Genomic DNA, 25,000 nt, shown 5'->3' on the forward strand with positions numbered 1-25,000 from the left:
CACTAGGAAGGCCATTGGAATAATCCAGATGTGAGATGGTGGTGGTGAATCAGAGCAGGATGGTAACAGTAGAGATAATGAGAAGTGATCAGATTTTACTTACTAGTTCATTCATGTAATTATGGATTCCTCCCTGATCTCTCCCTTACGTGCCAGCTATATGACTTTTGTGTTTTCTTAGTGTACTAAGTTTATCACGGTCATGGCATTTTATCACACTAGATGATTTACGTAGTTCTCCCCAGCTAAAGTAAAACTCTTTGGAGACTGGGATATTCTGTCTTTGTCTCTGTATCATAGCCCTTATTGTAGTGGTTGGCACAACTAACTGAATAAATGTTAGTTGAAAGAGTGAGTAAATTGATAACTAATAGTTACTTTGCATTTGAAATAGTGATAATCTTACTGGACAGGGAGCCTTGGAATACCCAATTCTTGGACAAGACCACCTTTTCCCCCAAGATACCCATGGGAGACAGAATCAGAGAACAAAGAAAGGCAAGGTGGTACTTTCTTATTAGCAGTGACTTTGCTCTCTAACGTCAACGTAGAACTCCAGTTAGTTAGGATGGCCACATTCAAGCACTCCTCTTTCCTATGGAAGACAGGACTAATTCTTAAACCAAAGCAGGCTCCTAGGTTGAACCATATGGATTGCTAATTCAGCTGTTTTGAATTGGTAGATTCATGTGGTTCAACCTAATTAGAGGCCATACCTGAGTCTCTGATCTCTCCATTCCTTATCTACTATGCCTTTAGGAAAAGGAGCAAGAAAGCCTATTCTTCCATTAGAAGTTTATTGCCTGCTCCTGCAATAGCATCCTGAAATCTGACTAATCCCAATCAGTAGTTGGTTGGAGGAATTAAAAGATAGAAACCCAATTTGAACTAGCTTAAGCAAAAAAAGGAAGGTACTAGAAGGAACCCTGGAGTATTTCACAGAAACCAAGCTTTCAGGAAGGACAGGAATGTGTCAGATTCAAGAAGTATAGAAACCACAGATACCGGCAGGGCTCTTTGTCCCTCATCTGTGCTTTTCTTTGAAATTTGCTTTATTTCTTACAGAACAATATGTCAGGAAATGTGACCAGAAGCATTAAAGTTTTAAATCTCAGACTTTTAGCCATTTGAGAGAGACAGGTTTGACTTATCAGTTCCCAAACCCAAAAATCTTGGGAAAGGGACTCACCAGTTAACTGTAACCAGTTCAGGACACCTGGGTGGCTCAGTGGGTTAAAGCCTCTGCCTTTGGCTCAGGTCATGATCCCAGGGTTCTGGGATTGAGACCCGCATCTGGCTCCCCACTCAGAGGGAAGCCTGCTTCTCCTTCTCCCACTCCGCCTGCTTGAGTTCCCCTCTCTTGCTCTGTCAAATAAATAAAATCTTTAAAAAAAAAAAAAGACAAAGCACAGTTTATTATATCAGTAATGTCATTTGTGCCTCTTCTTAAGCCCCAGTTCCCACAGGGTGACAGGATGAAGGCCCAGTGATGACTCCACATGTGGTGTGTTGCTTTACAGGACAGGAACCTCTATAGGAGAATATCCCAATCTTTATTTATAAAGAGCTGATAACAAATCTGTCCCAACGTTGCCCTGGAAGGAGGCATTTTCATGTTTCCAAAGGCTGCTTGCTATACAAACCTCCTTGAAAACAGTTTCAGGAGCCCAGTTGTCAATACCTTTGCTCAGAAGATGTCCAAAAACATGGGAGACTGTGGGAACTTGTTTCCCAACAACAACAGAAGGGAAGGGGAAGAGGAAGTATGTAACATCTATGCCCCTAGGTGAGGAGTTGGCAAACTTTTCCTATAAAGGTCCAGGTAGTAAATATAGTAAGCCCTGCAAGTACTCCACTCTGCCAGTGCAGAGCAAAAAAGCAAGCATCAACAATATGTGAATGAATGAGTATGGCTGAATCCCAATAAAACTTTATGAAAACAGGCAGCAGTCCGTATTTGGCTTGTGGGCTGTAGTTTGCCAACCCTTACCTAAGATGATCTGTTTCGTTCAAATTCATTAAATATATACAGTTTTTTTTCAAAGTTAGCCCTCATCTTCCCAACTCAAATCTAGGTCTTTCTGTAATTTGTTACCTTTATCTTATATTTTGTACAGTTAGTAAGATTATTGATATTTATAAAATGTGAAATCAAAAAAGCCATTCACAGTGTTTAGCATATTAAAATATAAACAGCCATAGATCATACATGTTTCTGGAATATAGATGCCTGATGTACAAAATATCAAGCAAAAATCTTGCTTTCACATCAGTATTAATTGTATTGCATGTGAAAATTATTGAAGGATTTATGAAACTTACTGGTTTTATGGGACATATTATGACCTATGTAATTCATGTAGATAGTGGAGGAAGTTAACTTAATACAATCTGTATGATCTTAGAAAGCAGGTTTTTAAAAAAATCAAACATTTCCAGTTAGCCCCTTTCTTTAGTTCAAAAGTATGCATTATTACCACAAAGTGCTACTTATGAGACTGTTTATTGAGAAAAGAATATAGACCTCTGATTAACCTTTGAGGACTGTCAAAAAGGACCTTCTTTAGATGCTGAATTTATTAAAGAATGCTTCTTGAACTTGATAGAATGTGGATAGAATGAGTGGGGAAAATTATGTATTTCTTCCTTTGCACATCCGTTAATACTTTCTAGCAATAATAATAAAGATACAGAATTTTGAGGCAGGGTAGAAAAAAATATTTGGACCATGTTTCCTAGGATTAGACTGAGAGAGAATCAATAAGCCAGTCAAGACATATTGCTAGTCTTATGTGACACAGGGTGTACCCTTCTTATATATCTAAGCCCTAATACGATGTTTTAAGTGCTGATTCCTAGCTGCTTATAAACCGAACCCCTGCTTCTGGTCTCCTTCTCTTCTACTACTCTACATTTGCTTCTCTCCAACTTTCAACTTTATTTCCTCATATTGTGTTGCCCAAACTTCTATGAGTTTCATAGAGGAAAAACTGGCTGCACCAACATGTACTTAATGGCTTAATGACAGTGTGTCTATGGAACAGTGAAGAATATAAAATAAGAATTATTGTCTCTGGTATGTTATCTAATTAAAGGAGTAAACATAAGATACTGAAAAATATGATTATCCAGTTGAAGTCTTATTTTTAAGGTGATTATCATAGCCTCAGTGACATGGGAATCTAAGATTTTTGTTGAATATAAATTTATAAATATGTATATGTACCTGGGCAGTCATATACACACATACATATTCTGTGTGTTTGCTTATTTTTATGATGTCCGTTATATCTTTAAATGAATGTTCCCTGCCAAAGATTGGTGTCTTGGGTTATGCTACTAAACTCTCCAGAGTTTGCGAAGGAAATAGAACTTACTGTGAGCAATGAAACAAAAGACTTTGAATATAATTTTTATACATGGAAAAGAATCTAAGCTTAGAAGTGGAAGTGCTTTGAAAACTTAAAATGCTGGACTGCTATCATCCTCAAAAGGCTGAAGTAGAATGCGTAGGCCAGTTACCCCATTACTTTAGATAGCCATAATTTAAAATGTACTCAATTATTTGTTATGTTTTATAAATAAGCTCTTTTATACATTTTAAGATGATTATTTTAAATTGCTCACTCTTATGAGTTGAGCTTTTGGAGAAGGAATACTATATTTTAATGATGCTTAGAAGACATTGCTTGTCATTTTGTATGTATGATATAATTTAACTCTCGGATTTTGTTGATGAATTTTAAAAAACTAGTATTATTAAGTTTTAATGTCATCAGGTATCACTGGCATGATGAACATGTTGAATAGGTTAAAATGTACTCAAAATTATAATAGAAAATCTAGTTTGGGAGAGCACACTTGTTAGGAAAAAATCTTGATTAGGCTTGTTTAATTACAAATTGATTTTTTTTTTTAAAAGCTTGCCATGTCAGGTCAAGCCATATGCAGTAGTTTGACTTTGAATGGAAAGATAGCTATCACATGATTTTAGAAAGAACTGTGTTTCTTCATTTAATATGTTCCCTCTGAATGCACTCAAGATTGAAGGGAAATTTAACTAAAAGAGGCTAAAATTCAACAGAAGGATATAAAGAGACAATTAGCCAAGAAAATACTAGTGGGTTGGTATGGGATGGAGTGATAAAACACACTTCGTTTTGTCCAATAATTGAATCATATTATAGGGCTATAAGAAATAAAACAATGTGGTACTGGTTTAACAACTCAGTCAAGGTCCAAAAATGTCTCCAAGTACATAAATAATCAGAATGCTTGCATTTATAGGTCACTGAGGAAAAGCCAATCATTAAATCATGTTCAGACAATTGGTTAAGTATTTGAAGAAATTAATTAAGTATAGAGGTCAATATATGTACATCAGTTCCACACAAATTAAAAATTGCAACCATGAGAGTTCTAAAAGAAAATAAAAGTGAATAGTTACCTGAGTTCAAAGTAAGGAAGCTCTTTTTAATCATTAAAGCGAAGGAAGAAACCACCTTAAAGATAGTCTTCATTTTATGGTGAAAGAAATTCGAGGTGAAAAAGTTCAAGGAGTTGAGTTTAGAAATGAAGGTGCAAGATGTTCATTATTGGTAGATGATAGTATCTTACAGTTCAAAAATCTAAGAAAATCAACTGACAATTATTAAAACTAATAAGAAAATTAGCAAGATGCTGGAATGTAGTGTACCTAAGAAAGAAACTAACAAAAAAGTTTATAAACTCTAAAAAAATTGAATATACAACAGCTTATTCTTATTAGGCACATATTATCAAAATATTTTAATATTTGTTATAGAGTACAGAAAAATTTAACTGCTATTTTGAAGGTGGTTTCTTTACATTTTTGTATAATTTCTGACTTAATATTTATGGGTATGATGTTTGTTTTTGTGGTTTATATAATACTTTTGGAAAAATAGGAGTTAAATATCATATAATTTTTTATATTGTCTGAGAATAAATATACTTACTAATTCATCTTTATTTGTTTTTCCAATGTGCAATAGGTCAATACTCCTGTCTTTGTACCAGTGAAAACTCATGTGCTGCTTCATCGAATGAGTGGAAGAGGCCTAGCTGCGCATTATTTCTTTCCAAGGCAGCCTTGTATTTTTGGTGATAAGATGGTCTCTGTACAAATAACATTAAATAATACTACTGATCGGAAGATAGAAAATATCCACATAGGAGGGAAAAAACTTCCTATGGGCTTGCAGATGCATGTTTTTAATCCAATAGGTAAATACTAATTTCATTTAAAACTTTATATTTGATACTTAAATATATTTATTTTAAAGGGAAAATAAAATACATATTAGTTTATTGACTATATTTGTCAGTATAATCAGTTTATGTTTGTTTTCTCTTTTTAAACTGAATTTATCATACAAAAATGAATGCAGTGCTTTGTTCTTAGTGAATCAGGTGCCAGCAATGGGAAAATGTACTAGTAGTGATGAAAAAATGCCACTGAAGAAACAGAATTGCTTCTCATTTTACTGTCATCACCTTCCCTCTGCTTCTCTTCCTGGCCAACTTCATTCCCTGCCTGGGTGTAGTCTGTCTTTTTGAATCCTATTTCCCATTCCATGTTTTCCTCTCATATTCCATAAATTGGAAAGTGAAGAGAGCAAAGGCTGAGAGAATGTATGCTATTCTGTTTGTCTTCCTTTCCAGGCATACACTATAAAATTGCCCGTAGTGTATTACTAGTGTTTATACACATCATGTTTTAAAATATTTTTGATCTTCTGCTACCAGTTAGAAATCTAGATGTTTTTACATTAAAAAACAAACCCAGGGACGCCTGGGTGGCTCAGTTGGTTAAGCAGCTGCCTTCGGCTCAGGTCATGATCCCAGTGTCCTGGGATCGAGTCCCACATCGGGCTCCTTGCTCTGCAGGGAGCCTGCTTCTCCCTCTGCCTCTGCCTGCCATTCTGTCTGCCTGTGCTCGCTCTCTCTCTCTCATAAATAAATAAAATCTTAAAAAAAAAAATAAAAAAATAAAAAAAAAATAAAAAAAAACAAACCCAGAAATCTCACCTTTTCCGGGGGATAAAGCACAAGATAGGACAGTCCTGGTCCTTTATTCCCACCTGCAGCACCACCAAATGACTCAGAAGGGGCTGACACTTAGATGCACCATGTGCTTTCCAACCTCCCTGCTCATCAACTGTCATTTCCTTCCATTTTTTAAGTATTTTACCAGAAATATATCTTTCAAAAATTAAGTGTAACAATTTTGTGTTACCTTGAGTTTAATGTAATAATTAGAATGTCTGCCTCTTATTTTTTCTGTTTTGTCTAAGTGAAAATGGGCCTAAAGTTTAGTTGGGAGACACTTCAGGCAATAATATCAATTAAAAAGGATATAAGGTTTCTGTTACTGATTTCTTGAAATGTTGTTTTCAGAAAGGTCCAGATAGTTCCTTTTTATAATACTTTAGGTGAACAAAACCTTTTAAGCAGGCAGCTGTGCCGCCTTTACTCATTATTTCACGTAACTATTCTATTTTTCTTCATTTTTGCCTGAGTTCTTTGACATTGTTGAATTCTTTCCTATAGTTTTCATGAGTCATTCAGTAAAAGAAGTCATTATTTGTGTTATATTTTTATACAGAGGAATAAAACAATTCCTAACAGATGACATATGGTAGATGTTTATAAGCAACCAAAGTAGTTAAAGTGACTTGACTTTGGATCCCACTTTTAATACACTTTTAAAAATAATTTGGTAATTAAGACACCATTTAATGAATACAGAGTGTCCTGATTTTTAGTTAATTACTTTGTGAAGTTAATATATTGGTAAGGAGTTCTAGAATATCCCAATTTGTATTCTTTTTTTAGTGCTTAAAATCCAGCATTTTTTACCTAGTTAAAAAATTAGTTTAGTTTAAGAAATGTCAAGCAGCTGATAAATGAATTGTCTGAAGGTTGAAAATGTTAGCCAAAGGTTAAAACAGTAGAACAGTATTAACTTTTCTTCGAGCTGGCATAATGAGTTGATGAGTTGACCTTTTGTTGGCCTATGTAGAATAGAAGAAATAAATATAATAAATTTCATAGTATGGCCTTAACACAGAAATAAAATGTGAATTTATACCATTTCTTCAGTACTAGCCATAGGCTTTGCTTTTCTTGGGCAAACTTTTATGACTGTAATGTTTTTTTCATTTTGTTGGCATTTTATTGAATACCCTCAAGATGTAGAGTTCTTTCTTGTGCAGTAAGACCACGTAGTCTCTTTTATCAGTAGATTATAGTAGAGTTACAGATTATGATATACCTTAATTAGTCCTCCAGAAACATCTTAAGAATACAACAAAGAACAAATACTGTATTTTAATGTTTTTATGAAATGAAGGAAATAAGACATTTAATAACCATATGTATATGTTAAGGAGTCCAACAGCTTTCTTATTTGCCACCAGTCTGTTTTCTTTTTGTCTGTAATATGTAATGACTTTGGTCTGGATTTTCTCTTGCCTTTAGCATGAAACTGTATTTCTTGCAAGAGTATTAGGAATAATGTGCTGTCCCATTTTTCCCAAAGAGACCAAGTACGTAAGAGATTAAATTAGCAAGACAGGAAACAACGTGTGCTGGAGAGGATGTGGAGAAAGGGGAACCCTCTTACACTGTCAGTAGGAATGCAAGTTGGTGCAGTCACTTTGGAAAACAGTGTGGAAATTCCTTAAGAAATTAAAAATAGAGCTTCCCTATGACCCTGCAATTGCACTACTGGGTATTTACCCCAAAGATACAGATGTAGTGAAAAGAAGGGCCATCTATACCCCAATGTTTATAGCAGCAATGGCCACGGTCACCAAACTGTGGAAAGAACCAAGATGCCCTTCAGCGGACGAATGGATAAGGAAGATGTGATCCGTATACACTATGGAGTATTATGCCTCCATCAGAAAGGATGAATACCCAACTTTTGTATCAACATGGATGGGACTGGAAGAGATTATGCTGAGTGAAATAAGTCAAGCAGAGAGTCAGTTATCATATGGTTTCACTTATTTGTGGAGCATAACAAATAACATGGAGGACATGGGGAGATGGAGAGGAGAAGGGAGTTGAGGGAAATTGGAAGGGGAGATGAACCATGAGAGACTATGGACTCTGAAAAACAATCTGAGGGTTTTGAAGGGGCAGGGGGAGGTTGGGGGAGCCAGGTGGTGGGTATTACGGAGGGCACGTATTACATGGAGCACTGGGTGTGGTGCATAAACAATGAATTCTGTTACACTGAAAAGAAATAAATAATTTTTTAAAAATGTTATTCAGAAAAAAAACTAAATAAAATAAAATGCACATGCACACACACACGCACCTCAGGCTCTGCACTATATGCACTGACTTTATGTCAACAATTGACAAGTTTGAGTTCAGCTAGTATTTCAGTAGTTACTGTACAACTGTGAAATCAAAATCAGTGGCAGCCTGTGTGATTTCTTTTTTCATTGTTAATGATGTGGTATAATAGAGCCCATGTTTTTTCATCTGTTTCTGTATAATCCTTTTAGGTGTATAGCACTGATCCGGAGGTAGTATCCAAATACATACAACTAATTGAGTAAACTTCCCTAATGTAGTAGACTTCAAATAATATAAATCAATTATATGAGTAGTTTTATGCTGATCACTTTGCTCTTGAAGCATTCATATAATAAAACATGCCATTGATCATGAGCTGTCCTCCAGAATTAGTGTGGCACTAAGCTCACAGTTAATTATCTTAAGCCTGAAGATGGTACCAAACTGTGTCAAAGACTGCTATCAACAAGGCATCTTGCGAACTGTCATTTTGTCAAACAAAATACAAGGATACATGATGTAGAGAGATTTAAAACATGAACGCCATCATGGAGATGACAGCATTTGCCACCTGTGTGTCAGCTGCAAACAAGACCAAACCCCAATATATCTATGGCACAGAAGAAAGCATTAAGGAGTCACTAAAGTATATGACTAAATAGTGTGACTGACAGGGCTGTGAACAGATAAGGTGTAGCTGTAGGAAAAATGTAAACAAATATCATTGCAATTACTTGCTCTACAATAAAGTAAGTTTCCTAAAGATGTAGGCAGCAAGTCTTTTGGTACTTATGAAGCATCCTGATAAATTTTAGATTTATAAACAAATGAAATTCAAATTGGAATCAGCAAACCAACATACACACCACTAACAAATCAATAACATTTTAAAATCGGCATCAGGGGATCCCTGGGTGGCTCAGTTGTTAAGCCTCTGCCTTTGGCTCAGATCATGATCCCAGGGTTCTGGGATCAAGCCCCATATCGGGCTCCCTGCTCAGGGGGAAGCCTGCTTCTCCCTCTCCCGCTCCCCCTGCATGTTTTCCCTCTCTTGTTGTGTCTCTCTCTGCCAAATAAATGAAATCTTAAAAAAAAAAAAAAGGATCAAACAATTAATCCTGATCTTCATTGAACCTGTGAGACATAAATATACTTCTTAATATATTAAGTTTATTGAATTATTATTTGTCCCATCTGTACCATCGTTTCTGTCATGGTTAGCATTAAATGGCAAACCATACTTATCAATAAGCCCTTCGATAGTCATAGTCTCCCAGATTAGAGTGTCCTTGCTAAAATATAACTGCATCTTATTAAGATACATACAGAATAAAGGTAAATATAAAGCTACTGTGCAATATGACTGCAGTTATTCTGAAGACTTTGAACAAAGTAGAAATCAAAAGTGGATCGTTTCTGTATAAATATATAATATATACTTTATTTTTATTTTTGTTTATACTAATATATATAGCACTAGTATTATATATTACCATATGTTTAAGATACCTCATGATTCTAATGCATAGCCAAACTTCGTAATCATAAGCAGAATAAAATGTTGTCTTAGGTTTTATCACTGTCAACTGAAAGGAACTGGTATTATCTATTGAAACAGTTATTTCCCATTCTTGGTTAGTTGATAGAGGAAGCTTCATAAATTCTAAACCGCTAAGATGCCATTTTATTATTTGTTGTCTCATGATAATCTAATTAATTTTTCCTCCAATAATTCTTTAAATAATGCAATTATACTTATTATTTTAGTTCCTATATTACCAGTTGTCTTGGTTAATTTCTGAATACAAATTGATTTCTCCTTGCAGCTTTGCTTTAATTTGCATTTTTAAATGTTAGATTTTTATTTCCACTTGAGATTTGGGATATTGTTTAAAATTTACATTTTATATCTAGAATAAATATTCCACAGTTGTAAGTACGTAATCTCTAAAAAGCACCCAGAGAGTCCTTTATAGTATAGTTGCTCCAAACAGGAATACATTTATTTCCTTCTCACCTTCAATACCTATAAAGACAATATCATAAAACATGAAATGATATATTTCTGAAACAGAAATACATGCAGAATTAAGTTATGGAAAAGAAAGTCTTTAAGCAGAATAGTGAAATTACTTTATAATTTACTTTAATATTCTTAGTTTGAAATTGTTCTTATAAGCCATCATTATATTTGACTGTTTTAACCAAACTACAAACATTACATAAGTTTTCAGGATTTAGTTTGCCTCTTTTCATGTCCTCCATGTCTTCATGTCTAAATTATCTTATTTCCTAGAATCTCTCGAGCCTGAGGGATCCATTACTGTTTCAATGGGTATTGACTTTTGTGATTCCACTCAGACTGCCAGTTTCCAGTTGTGGTAAGTTCAATTGTTCTCCTGTATTTTATATTACCTGTAAAGGATAGCAGATCAAAAGCTCGGCTTTCAATAGCTTTTCTCTTTGAGAGACAAAACGTTTAAACAAATGTGCTTTTCTTTGACAATATTTAGACTATGGTGGAATAGTTGTACAAATTGTAGTGTATGTATTTCTAGTATTTTTTACACGGCTAGCCATTACAGTCTGCCATGTATGACTGAAATTCACAGTTAAAGTAACAAGCTATTGCTATATGATATTTTTAATTGGTAACTCTGTGATTTTAAAAAATTCATGAGGAAAATTCAGGAGAAATTAAAAATTTTAGTAATATTGAATAGCCCAGAGAAGATAGCTTTTAAGATATCCTTTATGTTATCTTAAGCCTCTTAAGTAGAGAAGTATTGATTCTGTCAGTACCTAAAACCCATACATTTTTCCCTTTTTACTCTATTTTTTTCCCTTTTACTTTAATTTACAAACTGCTTCTGATAAAACTTGAAAAAGCAGAGAGAAGTTGGCAGAGGTTTCTTGGGTGAATACTGTTCAAAAGAACCTTTCTAGGATTGGATTTTATTAATGTTATAATTTTCATGTAGTATTTTATACATTCCTGATGAAGTCCAGAAATCATTAGCAAATTAATATAAAGCTATATTCATCCATCTTTAAGAATTATCTTTGAACTCTGACACTTTTCTGATATAGGATATGATTTGTTACTTTGATTTGAATTTGCTTTGTTTTTATTCGAACAAGAATTGAAACATTTTATTTATTTAAATTTTAGCTAGCTTACAAGAGAATTTGTTGTGATAAAAATCACCCAGTTTAGGAAATAGACATTTTTAAATAAATTTATGGGTTAAATATAGTGAACTTTTTTCTTTTGCATGTACCTATTCAATTTACCAATAATTCAGGCCTAATATTGTACCATTTATTGCTGAGAACCTGCAATGATGAATATAAGCAATGTAGCATAACACATTGATTTTATGCAGATCATCACCTTTATGTTTTGGGAGGTCTGCTATATTAGTGATATATAAAAACTGATTACTTTTCCCAACATTGCCTAGTAATTGTTTATTATTTTTCTATTAGACAAACAACACAGATCAATATTACTGACCACAAGACTCTGAGTAACATCACTCTAAATAGATTTGCCTCCAACACCAGAGGTATATTCATTTTAATGATTCACCAATGTGAGCCCAATGACAAAGCCCAAGTTAGGGCAAAATTAAGAACTAAAAAAATTATTTTTCTTATCAGTTTATATATTCTATATAATGAGGTAGGGGTTCTTAAAATACTTTTCATTATAGATTTCCTCTGTAGTCCATTGGACAAGATTTGCATTTTATCTGTGATAATTAACTATAGCCCTTTAGGGATAAGTATGTACGTAGTGTTTGATTTTTTTTTTTTTTTGTCCTACATTGAGGAGTGTATATGAACAATTTTTTCTCAATTTCTTTTATACTAATTTTAGGAAAATGATGAATTTATGTTATATAGAAAATAGCCTTAGATATTATAAACACTTATATTAATATATTTTTCTATTGTGAATGTATAAATTATTTTAGATTTTATTGAATGCATAAACATACTAGATCAAAAATTATTTTTTTGTATGTTCCAAAAGAACACCTTGTCTTGCATCAAATGTAATTGATCCTGAAGCAATGTAATCACAATTACTCACTTTCTTAATTGGCCTGCCCAAAATCAGAAAATGGAAACCGATCGACAGTGTTTAAATCAATAGCTTCATAGTAGTGCTAGTGGGGGTAGGGAGATAGCAGTAATGGGTAGATCAATTGGTCTTTGATGCCAATCACTGACTGTGCCTTTTGCATAGTAAATAGCACTTTTTGCTTAGTGATGTGCTATATTAGTCTTGGTAGTTCAATAAAAAGGGGAAAAAAAGCAAGAATGGCTGATATTGAATTTTTTCCTTGAAATACATTATACAAATCGATAGGTAAAATTATGGGTAATAAGAGCATATTTGCTAAGAAGCCTTCAGAAATGGTGAGAACATGGACTGTAAGCCTTTCAGATATACTTGTATTTATTAAAAGAAACAAGAGTAAAATGATTCTATTTTAGTCTCTACATTAATTCTGTATCATTATAGTTATATGATACATATATATAGATAGAACTATTATATGTAGTTATATGAATACTTCATAAGTGTTAATGTCTCTTTTTTTTGCTTTGCATTTTAAGTGGTCATCAAATTAAGTCCTTGATTAAATTTATTGAGATTTAAAATGTGTATAATATACATAAATATATCTCTAAACGTAGATGCAATGCATAAACAGTTGTCTTGCTTTTAATCAGCAGATCTTAATGTGTGGCTAGTATGCAAAATAATGTGTCTTGGCTCAAGTTAGAGGGCTGAGCCCTAGCATCCACCCCTCTTTTCTGCCCCAAATCTACTAACAAGACAGAAACACATTCTTTAAGAATGAGTACTAGAAACAAAGTGAAAGAATGTCATTAGCTCACCAGAAATTGTGAAGAATTGTTGGCATTTGGAAGGCAAATGGGAGCACATTACCAATAACAGAGAAAATAAAAACCACAGAGCAAAACACTCACCCAAGAAAACAATGGTAGGAACAAATCTAGCAGAATATCAAGTACAAAGTAAACAAGTGAAAAGAAAATTTAGAGGAAGACATTCATTGGGAAATCAAAGAACTGCTTCCAATCCCCAGTTCTCCAACCTTACCCTACCTAGCAGTAGGCAACATTCACATTTAGTCAGAGACCTAAAAACTACTCTTTAATGAAAATGAACTACTTTCCTGGAAGGACTTTTGGTGCTGATATGGGGGCCTAAAACAACAGCAGGGTTTGAGTTTGTGGGGAGGAGCCAGAGATGATCAGAGATGAGATGAAACGCAGTTCTATCCAAGAGAGTAATATTCTCAGTTCTCTACCACTAGAGCAAAGTCACTCCTCAACCTGTTGTTGGAGAGAAAAGGTGATTGCCTCTCACCCTCCCAACTTCATATGCATGTAACCAGTCATGTCTCACCCACAAGAAAACATAAGTTAGCCCACCAGGGGAGAGGAAACCACGGTGATAATATTATATATCAAACAATTGCAGTATACTAGGCATTTTTCTAAACAATTGTGTTGTGTTAGTTTATTTAATTCTCAAGCAGTCCCATAAGTATTACTATCCCATTTTAGAGGTGAGTAAACTGAGGCACAGTAGGAGTAAGAAACTTGTCTAAAATATAGCTGATAGGGGTGCCTTGGGTGGCTCACTTGGTTAAGTGTCTGCCTTCGATTCAGGTCCTGATCCCGGGTCCTGTGATCGAGACCCACATCAGGCTCACTGCTCAGCAGGGAGTTTGCTTCTCCCTCACCCTCTTCTTCCCCCTACCCCCACTCATGTTCTCTATCAAATAAATAAAATAAAATCTTTAAAATAAATAAATAAATAAAATATAGTTAATAGATAGCAGACTTGCTGTGTGTGTTAATTAGGCAATCCTTCATTATGAACATAAATGCACAGCTCAGGAGAACCAGACTTTCGAGGGGAACCATGTTTGAAAGGGAAGGCCCAAGGTCATTACAAAGACTTACCATGATGGGATTAGACAGTTTGAGAAAGAGAAGAGATAGCTTTAAAAATTATACTTAATCTAATATAAGAGAACACTACATCTGTAAAGCAAGAACATAGTGCTTGTTCTGGAAAAGGAGCAGTTAGAAAATTTTAAATATATTCTTGGAAATTTAAAAATATAGTGCCAAAAGAAATTCAGTAGATGCATAATAGAAAGCACACAGCTGAGTACTGCTTTAGTGTTCTGGAAGAGTGAGTCAGTGAAATCAACTGGAATAGAGAACAAAAAAAAATGGAAACCATGCAAGAAAGGTTAAAGGAATCAATTTGTCTAATAAATCTAGAAGGAAAGAAAAGAAATAATAGAGGGAAGAAATAATTCAAGAAAATATAGAAGAAAAAAATCCCTAACAAAAGAAATGCACAAGCCTTCAGACTAAAATGACCCATCAAAGGTCAAGCAGGATGAATGTGATCAACAATAAGACCATATTCTGATGGAACTTTTGATAAGGAGCAAGCCGTGGTAGTGTCTTTCAGAGTGGAAAAAAAGGCAACTTACCTAAAAGAACAAGAATGTGAACGAAATTAGATTTCTCATCAGTATTGTCATCATTTCTGGTTGCCAGAAGGCAAAGAACATGACCTTTAAATTTTTAAGGAAACCAAATAGGCATTTTTCAGACAGGCAGATTCTGTCAGTTTACCACCCACAGACCCTTTCTGTGGTAAAAACCTTTCTTTAATGTGAAACAGAAAAACCCAGAGTCCAAAAAGAAGTAATGGACAAAGAATTCTACCTGTAAAACCTATCAATGTGTAAAATAATCATTCACACAAAATGTAGAAAATAAATTTTAATAATAAACTGGAACCAAAATCTCAAAATGGACAAGTTTGAGAAGGAGTGATGGTATTTGGCAAAAGGATTGATTGGTGGCAAAAAGATTAAATATGATCTAAAATATTAATGCTACCCTCTAAAGTAATGGGAATATGAGATGTAATAACCCCAAATAACTAGAGGCGAGAAGAAAAGGAGGGATTAAAACTTGATCAGTTTAACAAAGGAGAAGAAAAAAGCATGGAAAATAGAACACAAAATAATATGGCTAGAAGGGGCCACACATACTAGTTATCATCATTCCTATCAGTAGGATAAATTCCATTTACATTAAATATGTAAAAACAGAATTCAACATATGCTATTTATAAGAACCCCACCTTAAAAGAAATGACAGAGGGTCACCTGAATAGCTCAATTGGTTAAGCATCCAACTCTTGATTTTAGCTCAAATCATGTTCTCAGGGTCATGAGATCAAGCCCTACATTGGGCTCTACAGTCAGCATGGAGTCTGCTTGGGATTCTCTGTTTCCCTCTCTCTCTCCCTGCCCCCGCCCTTAAATAAATAAATAAATAAATAAATCTTTAAAAAAGAATAAAAGAAAAATTGAGGATAGCAAAATGAAATCTATGTGTGTATATTATCAGAAAGATGATAAAAAGAAAATGGGGTGATACTAACACTAAAAAAGTTTTAAAAGCACTTCATATTAAGAAAATTGCCCCATTCATTGCAATCCTCTACAAGAATATAAGTTACAAACTTTTCAGTAACATAGCTTTCTAATATGTAAAGCAAAAAGTAATGAAATCCTAGGAGAAATTGACAAAGCCATTTGTTAACAAATCAAAGAGGAAGACAGATATTTAATAAACATTCAGGTAGATATAAATATATACATAACCAGAAAATTTCAATAATTCAGTTACCTGACTTGATATAAGATATGTGTATTTGCAAAGAATTCCTTTTATTCCTGACTACGGAAAAAAAAAAAAAAAAGAACCATTTTTTAAAAGAGGGTAGAATGTACAAGAAAGTTAGAAAAACTTTAGGCTAATATGATTAGAGATTAAAAAAAAAAAAAAGACATGGGGCGCCTGGGTGGCTCAGTGGGTTAAGCCTCTGCCTTTGGCTCAGGTCATGATCTCAGGGTCCTGGGATTGAGCCCCACATCAGGCTCTCTGCTCAGCAGGGAGCCTGCTTCCCCCTCTCTCTCTCTGCCTGCCTCTCTGCCTACTTGTGATATCTCTCTCTGTCAAATAAATAAATAAAATCTTTAAAAAAAAGACATAAGAAAGATCAGAAAAGAGGAAGATGATAAAAAGATCTTCTGAATTACAAAATTATATTATACTCTATTATTCTACAGAATTATATTCTATAGCAGTGATTCAGAATATTTAGATGAAATAAATGGTTTCCTAGAAAAAATATGTTAGCAATAAAATTGACTAAATTGTACCAGAACTTCAGAAAAAAGATAATCTCTCTATTATTAAAACTTTTCTAGATCAGAGAAACATAAGGAAAGTATCCATGTCATTCTATAAAGCTCAGCATCACCTCAATTTTACTTTCTTTTTTAAAGATTTTACTTGTTTATTATTTACTTATTTGAGAGAGAGAAAGAGAGCTAGCACAAGTAAGGGTGGGCAGGGAGAGGGAAAGGGAGAAGCAGACTCTCCTCTGAGCAGGGAGCCCCACGTGGGGCTCAGTCCCAGGACATTGAGATCATTACTAGAGCTGAGGGCAGACACTTAACCAACTGAACCACCCAGGCACCCCACCCCTGTTTTAAAACCTGAAAGGATAGCACATGAATGTACATACTACTTGGTTTTGTAAATTCAAATGACTTCTGGGCCGTACAAGTTACTTAATTCACATGAAATAGCAAAAGGATTCTGTTTTAAGTCAGAAAAGTAAAAGAAGTTTACCCATCTTCAACACTATTTCACATTATATGGAAGTTCTAGCTGATATAGGAAGACAAGTAAACACAGAGGTAGAAATCCTAGGAAGGAAGAGACTGAATTATCATTTTTATCCAGTATAATTATCAACATAGAAAGTCGTAGAATCAACAGAAAATCTAATTAATGAGTTTAGAAATGTGGTACAAAATCATTAAATGGAAATCATTAACATTTCTATTTAACAGGAATGACCAATTTTAAAACATTACAGATAAAATTATTCTATTTATAAGAATAGCAAAAGGAATAAATTAACAAGAAATACCTATGTGGGAATTTAAAAAAAAATGTACCTGAAGGCATGAAAAGAAGAAAAAAGTAAAATAATACATGTTTTATGTTCCTAAGTGGGAGACAGTATTTTTTCTTCAAATTAATCTTCAACTTAGTGTGATTGTAGGCACAATTCCAGTAGGGCTTCCCAGGGAACTTGACAAATTTTTAAAATGCAACTGGAAAACAAAATGTCATAAATCATAAAATATTATAAATAAAAAATTCTAAAAGTATTTAAATGTGTTATACACAAATGTTTTCATACTCTTTGGGAGCAAATGTCTTAAATAAAATACAATATTCAGAAAGAAAAAGAGAAAAAAGATCAGGTTTAACTCTTAAAAATTTTATACTTCTCTACAAAGAAGAAAAAGTCGATACCGTAACAGGTGAGTGATAGTGAGAAACTACTGCAGCATATGTAGCTGACAAAAGTTTAATAACCAGAATATGTAAGGAACTCTCATAGTCAATACAAAGGAATTCAGTAGAAAGGTGGAGAAAGGCTAAGGATAGCCAGTTTACAAGAAAAGAAATGCAAATGGCAATAAACATAAGATTTTCAGCATCACTAGCATCAGAGAAATCAAAATTAAAACATTTTACCAGTCAGATTGGCAAAAAAAAAATTTTTAAGATTTTATTTATTTGACAGAGACCACAGGTAGGCAGAGAGGCAGGTGGGGCGGGGAGGGGGAAGCAGACTCCCCGCTGAGCAGAGATTCCCGACTCTGGGCTCGATCCCAGGTCCCTGAAATCATGACCTGAGCTGAAGGCAGAGGCCCAACCCACTGAGCCACCCAGGCGCCCCAGATTGGCAAAATTTTTAAATAAGTTTAGTATCTGACATTGACAGGGCATGTACTGTAGTACACTGTGTATGGAACCTTAATTGACACCACCTTTTTGGGGGCAGTTTGGCACTACCAAAATGCTTAATGTTTATACTCTTCTACTTAACAATGGCCTCTTCAGAGAATCAGGCCTAGGGAAATATTGCTGCTTGGACAGAAGAAAATAGATCTAGCCAAGGGTATTAGGTAATGATTGTTTATAGTAGAGAAGATTGCAAATGAGACTCAGTAGGGAAATGCTGAAATAAATTCTGATACAACTTTATTATATATGGAGATTTTGAGTATCTGTTATGGGATTAAGCACTATATTGGCTATGTTGTTTTATCTAATCATTAAAAGTAGCCTGCAAGGTAAGTTCCATTTTTCTTAACTTCATAGATAAGGAAACTTGAGTTTCACAATAGACTCCTTGTCCATTTTCTCTTACCTAGAAATTTTACCAGTTTGGATCCCATGAGTTTATGAAATAAAACTGTACATAGTATAAGTATATGCATTACAGTTAAATATGACAGGCAAAATCTTGTATTACATTAAACTGTTATGCCATTTGAGCGCATATAACTAGGCTATTTAGAATAGAGCTGCCTAATAATAATACTTTGTTGACCTATTAATTCCAATAGATGCACATGTATCACTACTCATTTTCACCATTCCCTGTCCATGCCAATTTATCTATGTTTAGCCCTACATTCAACCAAAGGGCGATCAAAAGAAAAAGAGGTGGGAGGAAAGAGAAGGAAAGCTATAGAGAGACAGAAGTAACCAACAAAAAAGGGCAAAATGGTAGAAAAGGAGGCACATAGAAATTATGGAGGACATTCTAGACCACTAATATAAATGAACACTAATAAAAATATAAATGAAAGTAAAGTTTCCTCAAAATAAAGAGGGAGCATTCCACCAAACTGGCTTATGAAGTATGTTAAATGCTAATTATATTAGTTAGATTTTGCATTCACTTGTGTTTAACAGAAACCCAAATGAGAGTTTCTTAACCAAATGGGGTTTATTATTCTACTAGTACAAGAACAGAGGTCAGCAGTTAGAGATGCTCAAGTAGCCACACAATGCCTCCTGGGTCTTTCCAGTGGGTTTTTTGTCTGTTTGTTTTTTGTTGTTAGTTGGTTTGTTTTCCCCCCATACGCTTATTTCATTAGCATGTTCCTGCCAGTCCTCACAGTTACAATATGGCTGCTCTACTCTCAGGCTTCTATATGCATTCCAGACTAAAAAAAGGAGAAAACAAAGTGACATGGAGGGGAACCATGTCTATGTTAGAAAAGCCAAACTTTCTCAGAAATCTCCGCAGACTTCTGTTTATGTTTCATTGGTTGTAACTGGGTTACTTGATCACTCCTAGTCACGAGAGAGGCTAAGAGATACAGTGTTTCAGGGGGACACATTGTCTACCTGAACAAAGTCAGAGTTATGTCAGGTAGTATCAACAAGTAGTATCTGCTGAATAAGCAGCAAATAGCAACTGCTAAAACAGTGTTCCAGCTTTATTTACATTTGCCACATAAGACCTGTTTTGGATGAACTTCTTTTCATAGTTTTTCATACATTTCATACATAACATTAACCATTTTACCAGCTACAGAAAATAAAATATCATTAGCCAAAAGCAACAGAACCAAAGCATACCTAGTCAAGTTGAGTCATATATATATTGCAGATTGCTATGGGAAAATTTCAGGATCACTTTTTCCCTCCAAAATTAAACCTGCTGCCTACCAACCTAGATTTTCATATATGCTTTAGAAGGCAAATGTTTCCCTTCTTTCCTTGCTCTCCCACCCTCCTCCCCTCTGGGAACCAGAGCTGTACAGCTACATGTGTGTGTGTGCACGCGTGTGTGATTAAGATTTTATTTATTTATTTGAGAGAGACAGAAATCGAGATCATAAGCAGTGTTGTGGGGAGGAGGCAGGGCAAGAGGAAGAAGCAAACTCCCTGCTGAGTAGGGAGCCCAGTGGACCCTGGGATCATGACTTGAGCTGAAGACAGATGCTTAACTGACTGAGCCACCCAAGAGCCCCTATACAGCTATCTTTAATCAGTGGCACAAATGGTATCCTTCAGGACTGTTGGAAAGGAATCATTTCATCTGTAATTAAAAAGAAAATACAGGTAATGATAGTGTAATATAATTTCACCCAGTGGTCACATTTTAATTGTATTCCTCTATTAGTGAAATATTTCTACCATGCCCTCCCTACATGTATAAATATATTTTTATATATTATATATTCCATATATCTCATATATATTATATATTTATATATATTATATATAAATGGTATGTATATAAATTTTATTTGTGTGTGTGTGTCCCTATCCATTTACTCCATCAGCCTTTACTTATTTCTTCCAATATGACTTAGCCTTCCACTATATCAGGTATGGTCTCATCCATCACCATATCTGTCCCTTTTAATTCTAAAATACCCCCATTTCCCCTATTCTCAGTGCTGCCCACCCTAGGAGCGCAGCCCTATATAGCAGAATAAAAAAAGTAGATCTAAAGCAGCATCATATAGCAGATTCTGGAGTAGGATAGACCTGAGTTCAGATCCCAGTACTGCCACTTGCTAGCTGTGTCACCTTGGATGTGGTATTTAACTTCTCATCAATAAGTTGGGAGGTAACAGAGGCTGCCTCTTAGGATCATTGTTAAGAATTACTAAAGTAGGGACGCCTGGGTGGCTCAGTTGGTTAAGCCGCTGCCTTCGGCTCGGGTCATGATCCTGGGGTCCTGGGATCGAGTTCCGCATCGGGCTCCTTGCTCGGCGGGGAGCCTGCTTCCTCCTCTCTCTCTGCCTGCCTCTCTGCCTGCTTGTGTGTACTCTCTCTCTCTGACAAATAAATAAAATCTTTAAAAAAAAAAAAAAAAAAAGAATTACTAAAGTAAAACACACAATGTAAAAACCCCTGCCTAAACTATTAAATTAGATTCCTAACTAATCTACTGCTTTGGGTTTCTCCTCTCCTGCATCTTACATGCTGCCACTAGAGTTTCTGAAGTACAATAGGATCATTGATTTAATAACAATGTGAAAAGTCTCGGGTAGTTTTCCTTGTTTGTTAAAGAAACATTGAAACACTTTTGTCTTAGTTATATGCATGAAGTAATCATACACTTGGTCATACAAATCAGGACATGTTAGAGAGTGAAGGGAGACATTAACTGAACAGGATTTCATGACAACAACCACAAACTGAGACTGCCCTGGGAAAAGAAGGGTGAAGGGTCACAAATGAAGATGGTATTCTTTACAGAGTGCCCCCAGCCTCATCTGCTAACATACCACACTGCTCACCATTCCCAAAACAGAGGTCTAGAATACCTGGAATGCCCCTCTCCATCCTGTTGGAAGTCCATCTCTACCTCACTCCTGCAGAATTAATCAATCCCTCTTCTGCGGACTATAATACTCTCCACATATCTCTAATGTAGCATTTACCATTTTATAAACCTAATTGAACTCTTCCTCTCTCACTGACTTTTAAACCTTTAGGGTCAGTCTCACTTGTCTTTAAATCTATCCCCAGGTACTTGCAAAGTACATGGGATTTGGTTTGTATTCAGTAAATGTATATTGAATTAATAAATAAATTGGATTTGTGGGTTTGCCTTTGACAGTCCACAGTTGAATGATTCAAAACATTTATGTATGTATGTATGTATGTATGTATGTATGTATGTATGGCTGGTCTTTGCCTTGTTCCGTCAAAAAATAAAAGGTAGGGGTGCCTGGGTGGCTCAGTGGGTTAAGGCCTCTGCCTTCAGCTCAGGTCATGATCTCAGGGTCCTGGGATTGAGTCCCGCATCAGGCTGTCTGCTTGGTGGGGAGCCTGCTTCCCCCTCTCTCTCTGCCTGCTTCTCTGCCTGCTTGTGATCTCTCTCTCTCTGTCAAATAAATAAAATCTTAAATGAGTAAATAAAAGGCAGTTTATAAAAATACATTCTATATAGCATAAATACAGATTTTATTTTTTTCTTTTCATAAAGGTCTTTTTAACCTCATGTTTGTTATTTTTTTTATCCACAGTCCCATCTCCCTGTCCACCTTCCCACTGACCATGGAATGCAGTTCTAACATGAAAGTAGAAGTACTTTTGGGGATAGAATCTTTCCTGATAAAAAGGAATAGTTGTGGTTGGCTCACTTATTCACTACTCTTCCATTATCACTATATCTTCTTTAATGGAATATAAAAGTGCTACCTAGAGATGAGGCAGCCATCTGGCAATCATGAGAATGAAAACCAACACACTAGGGAGCTGGACTTGAAAGCTAGAGAAACCTGGGTCCCCAGTAGCATCTTTAAGCCATTGAATCAGCCTTTGGTAACTCCGGGATTTGTTGTATACTAGACAATAAGTGTCTTAGTCTTGGTTGGATTTTCTGCTTATTTGCGGCCAAACGTATTCCTCACTGATACACTCATCAACTTAACTTGAAATATGTAACCTGGGGCGCCTGGGCGGCTCAGTGGGTTAAAGCCTCTGCCTTCAGCTCAGGTCGTGATCCCAGAGTTCTGAGATCGAGCCCCGCATCAGGCTCTGTGCTCAGCGGGGAGCCTGCTTCCCCTTCTCTCTCTGCCTGCCTCTCTGCCTAGTTGTGATCTCTCTGTCAAATAAATAAATAAAATCTTAAGAAAAAAAAAAAAGAAATACGTAACCTAAAAAATTTTTAAAGAAAGTTTAATAATTTTTTAGAGATTAGTATCTGTCCTAAAATTAAAATCAGTGCACTCAGTATTATTATTCTATCTGATATGGGTAGAAAGTTGCCTTTCCTAAATCCTTCATATCCTGTCATTTGAAATAATAACTTTTACCACATGTTGATCAATAATGCTAATGAAAAACACTACTAAAAAATGAGAGTTTTTGTTTTAAAACAAGTTTGCAGGTGAGGTATTGCTTTATTAGCGTATATCTAAGCACAGTATGGTCACTACATTTTACTTTCTACATTTATTTTTACTAAAAACTAACTTTTTTTTTAAGATTTTATTTATTTGACAGAGAGAGAGAGAGCACAAGCAGGAGGAGCAGGAGAGGGAGAAGCAGACTCCCCACTGAGCAGAGAGCCTGACATGGGGCTTGATCCCAGGACCCTGGCATCAAGACCTGAGCCAAAGGCAGACACTTAACTCTGAGCCACCCAGGCACCCCTAAAAACTAATATTTTTAAATGGAGATCTTACCATCTAAGACTACAGCACTCCATTTTCTACACTTCAAACATACACAGTAAAGAGAAAATATTACTTCTTTATAAGCTGCATGAAGCATTCCTTTGGTAGTAATGGGTATGTGTAGCCTTGATGCTTATCTATTTTTAAAAGTTCTACATCATCAAGTGGTATTATTTACTATAACTACATATTTCTTTAAAAAATTGTTTTCCAATTGACATAACAGATGTATTTCTCAGCAAATAGTGTTGAAAAATTTTTCAAGTCTTTTTGGCTGTGCTAGTTAAGCCAAGATCTTATACTGTATATGCTGACATATGCTTTAATTACATTTAACTGCATAGTATTAAAGAGAATGTTTTTTAAGGATTTTGTCAGCTTGATATGTTTTTCTCTTAGTACCAAGGACGATTGCTTCAATGTTAATATTCAGCCACCTGTTGGAGAACTGCTTTTACCTGTGGCCATGTCAGAGAAAGATTTTAAGAAAGAACAAGGTGAGAGATTACTACAATTTACTAGAAATTGACATCCCAAATGATATGTGCTCATTCTTCTGTCTGGTCTCTATAATAAAGTACCGTATATACATAGCCATTAACAGATGTCCGTGAATAATCTTCCAGTTTTTGCTAATTCTTTACTTCTATAAAATAACCTTAAAAGTATGTGTTTGTCTACATTCCTAGCATACTTGAAAATTGATTAATATGTCTTTAAAATAATAAATTGATTAACTTTTCACTTCTGGGAGTTGTGGATTTGTCAACCTAATGAACTCATGTGTTTTGTATTAGTGAAAATGTGAGGGATTTGAGACTTACCAAAGTTCTACCACTATAAATATTGTGTCTCTGTATTTTCTTTTACTGTAGAACTGTTTTTCATGTCCTACTAATGTATTTCTCCCTGTACACCTTAGGGTGCCTCATCCTTCAAGAAAAGTCCTAATTTTAACATCAAAATACTTCCATTTTCTTTTGACCTAATTCTATAGTAGGGAAATGCTGTGTTGCCCGGATGTATCAGAGCTGAAATATTTTAAAATATGCACCTAAAAAGAAAATATTTTCAGTAGAATGGAAGTATTAATATGTTGTGCTTGCCCAAGAGTGCAGCATACCTACTAATAAAAATAAATTTTATTTTCTTATATGAATAAGGGGAAGTTACTGTGACTTGGTGTGTTTAATTAAAGATTATATAAAACTAGGGCATATTTAAATGGAATAGTCAATAATTTTTTACAGTTTATGTGAAGGTAGGCTATTTTTCTCTCTAAAGGGGTTATCATACAAAGATTCCTTCATCTTGGTGTTCGTTGAATCCTATCTGTCATGCTTCCAGAAAGTATTGGGCACATACAAATACCTATACCTAAGGAGAAACACATGCTTCTTGGCACTCCATCGTTATAGTGCCAAAGACCTTTTTTTTCTTTTTTTTTTTCTTTTGCTACAAGCCATTGCAGTGTACAGTGTTCCAAAGACCTGTTGTAG

The 25,000-nt window shown here is 34.9% G+C and overlaps 1 protein-coding gene across 3 annotated transcripts in view; it reads left to right on the plus strand.

Annotated features, from left to right (window-relative positions):
- AP3B1 (adaptor related protein complex 3 subunit beta 1) overlaps positions 1–25,000 on the plus strand; it is a 277,679-nt gene that overhangs the window by 235,536 nt on the left and 17,143 nt on the right. For all 3 annotated transcript variants that reach the window (XM_032847913.1, XM_032847905.1, XM_032847915.1), the window contains exons 23-25: positions 5,016–5,247; positions 10,631–10,715; positions 23,901–23,998. In XM_032847913.1, the coding sequence (XP_032703804.1) occupies positions 5,016–5,247; positions 10,631–10,715; positions 23,901–23,998 (415 nt within the window). The remainder of the gene's footprint in view (positions 1–5,015; positions 5,248–10,630; positions 10,716–23,900; positions 23,999–25,000) is intronic.

This window comes from Lontra canadensis, unplaced genomic scaffold, assembly GCF_010015895.1.
Source record: "Lontra canadensis isolate GAN:19392208 unplaced genomic scaffold, GSC_riverotter_1.0 scaffold4, whole genome shotgun sequence".
NCBI classification, from domain to species: domain Eukaryota; kingdom Metazoa; phylum Chordata; class Mammalia; order Carnivora; family Mustelidae; genus Lontra; species Lontra canadensis.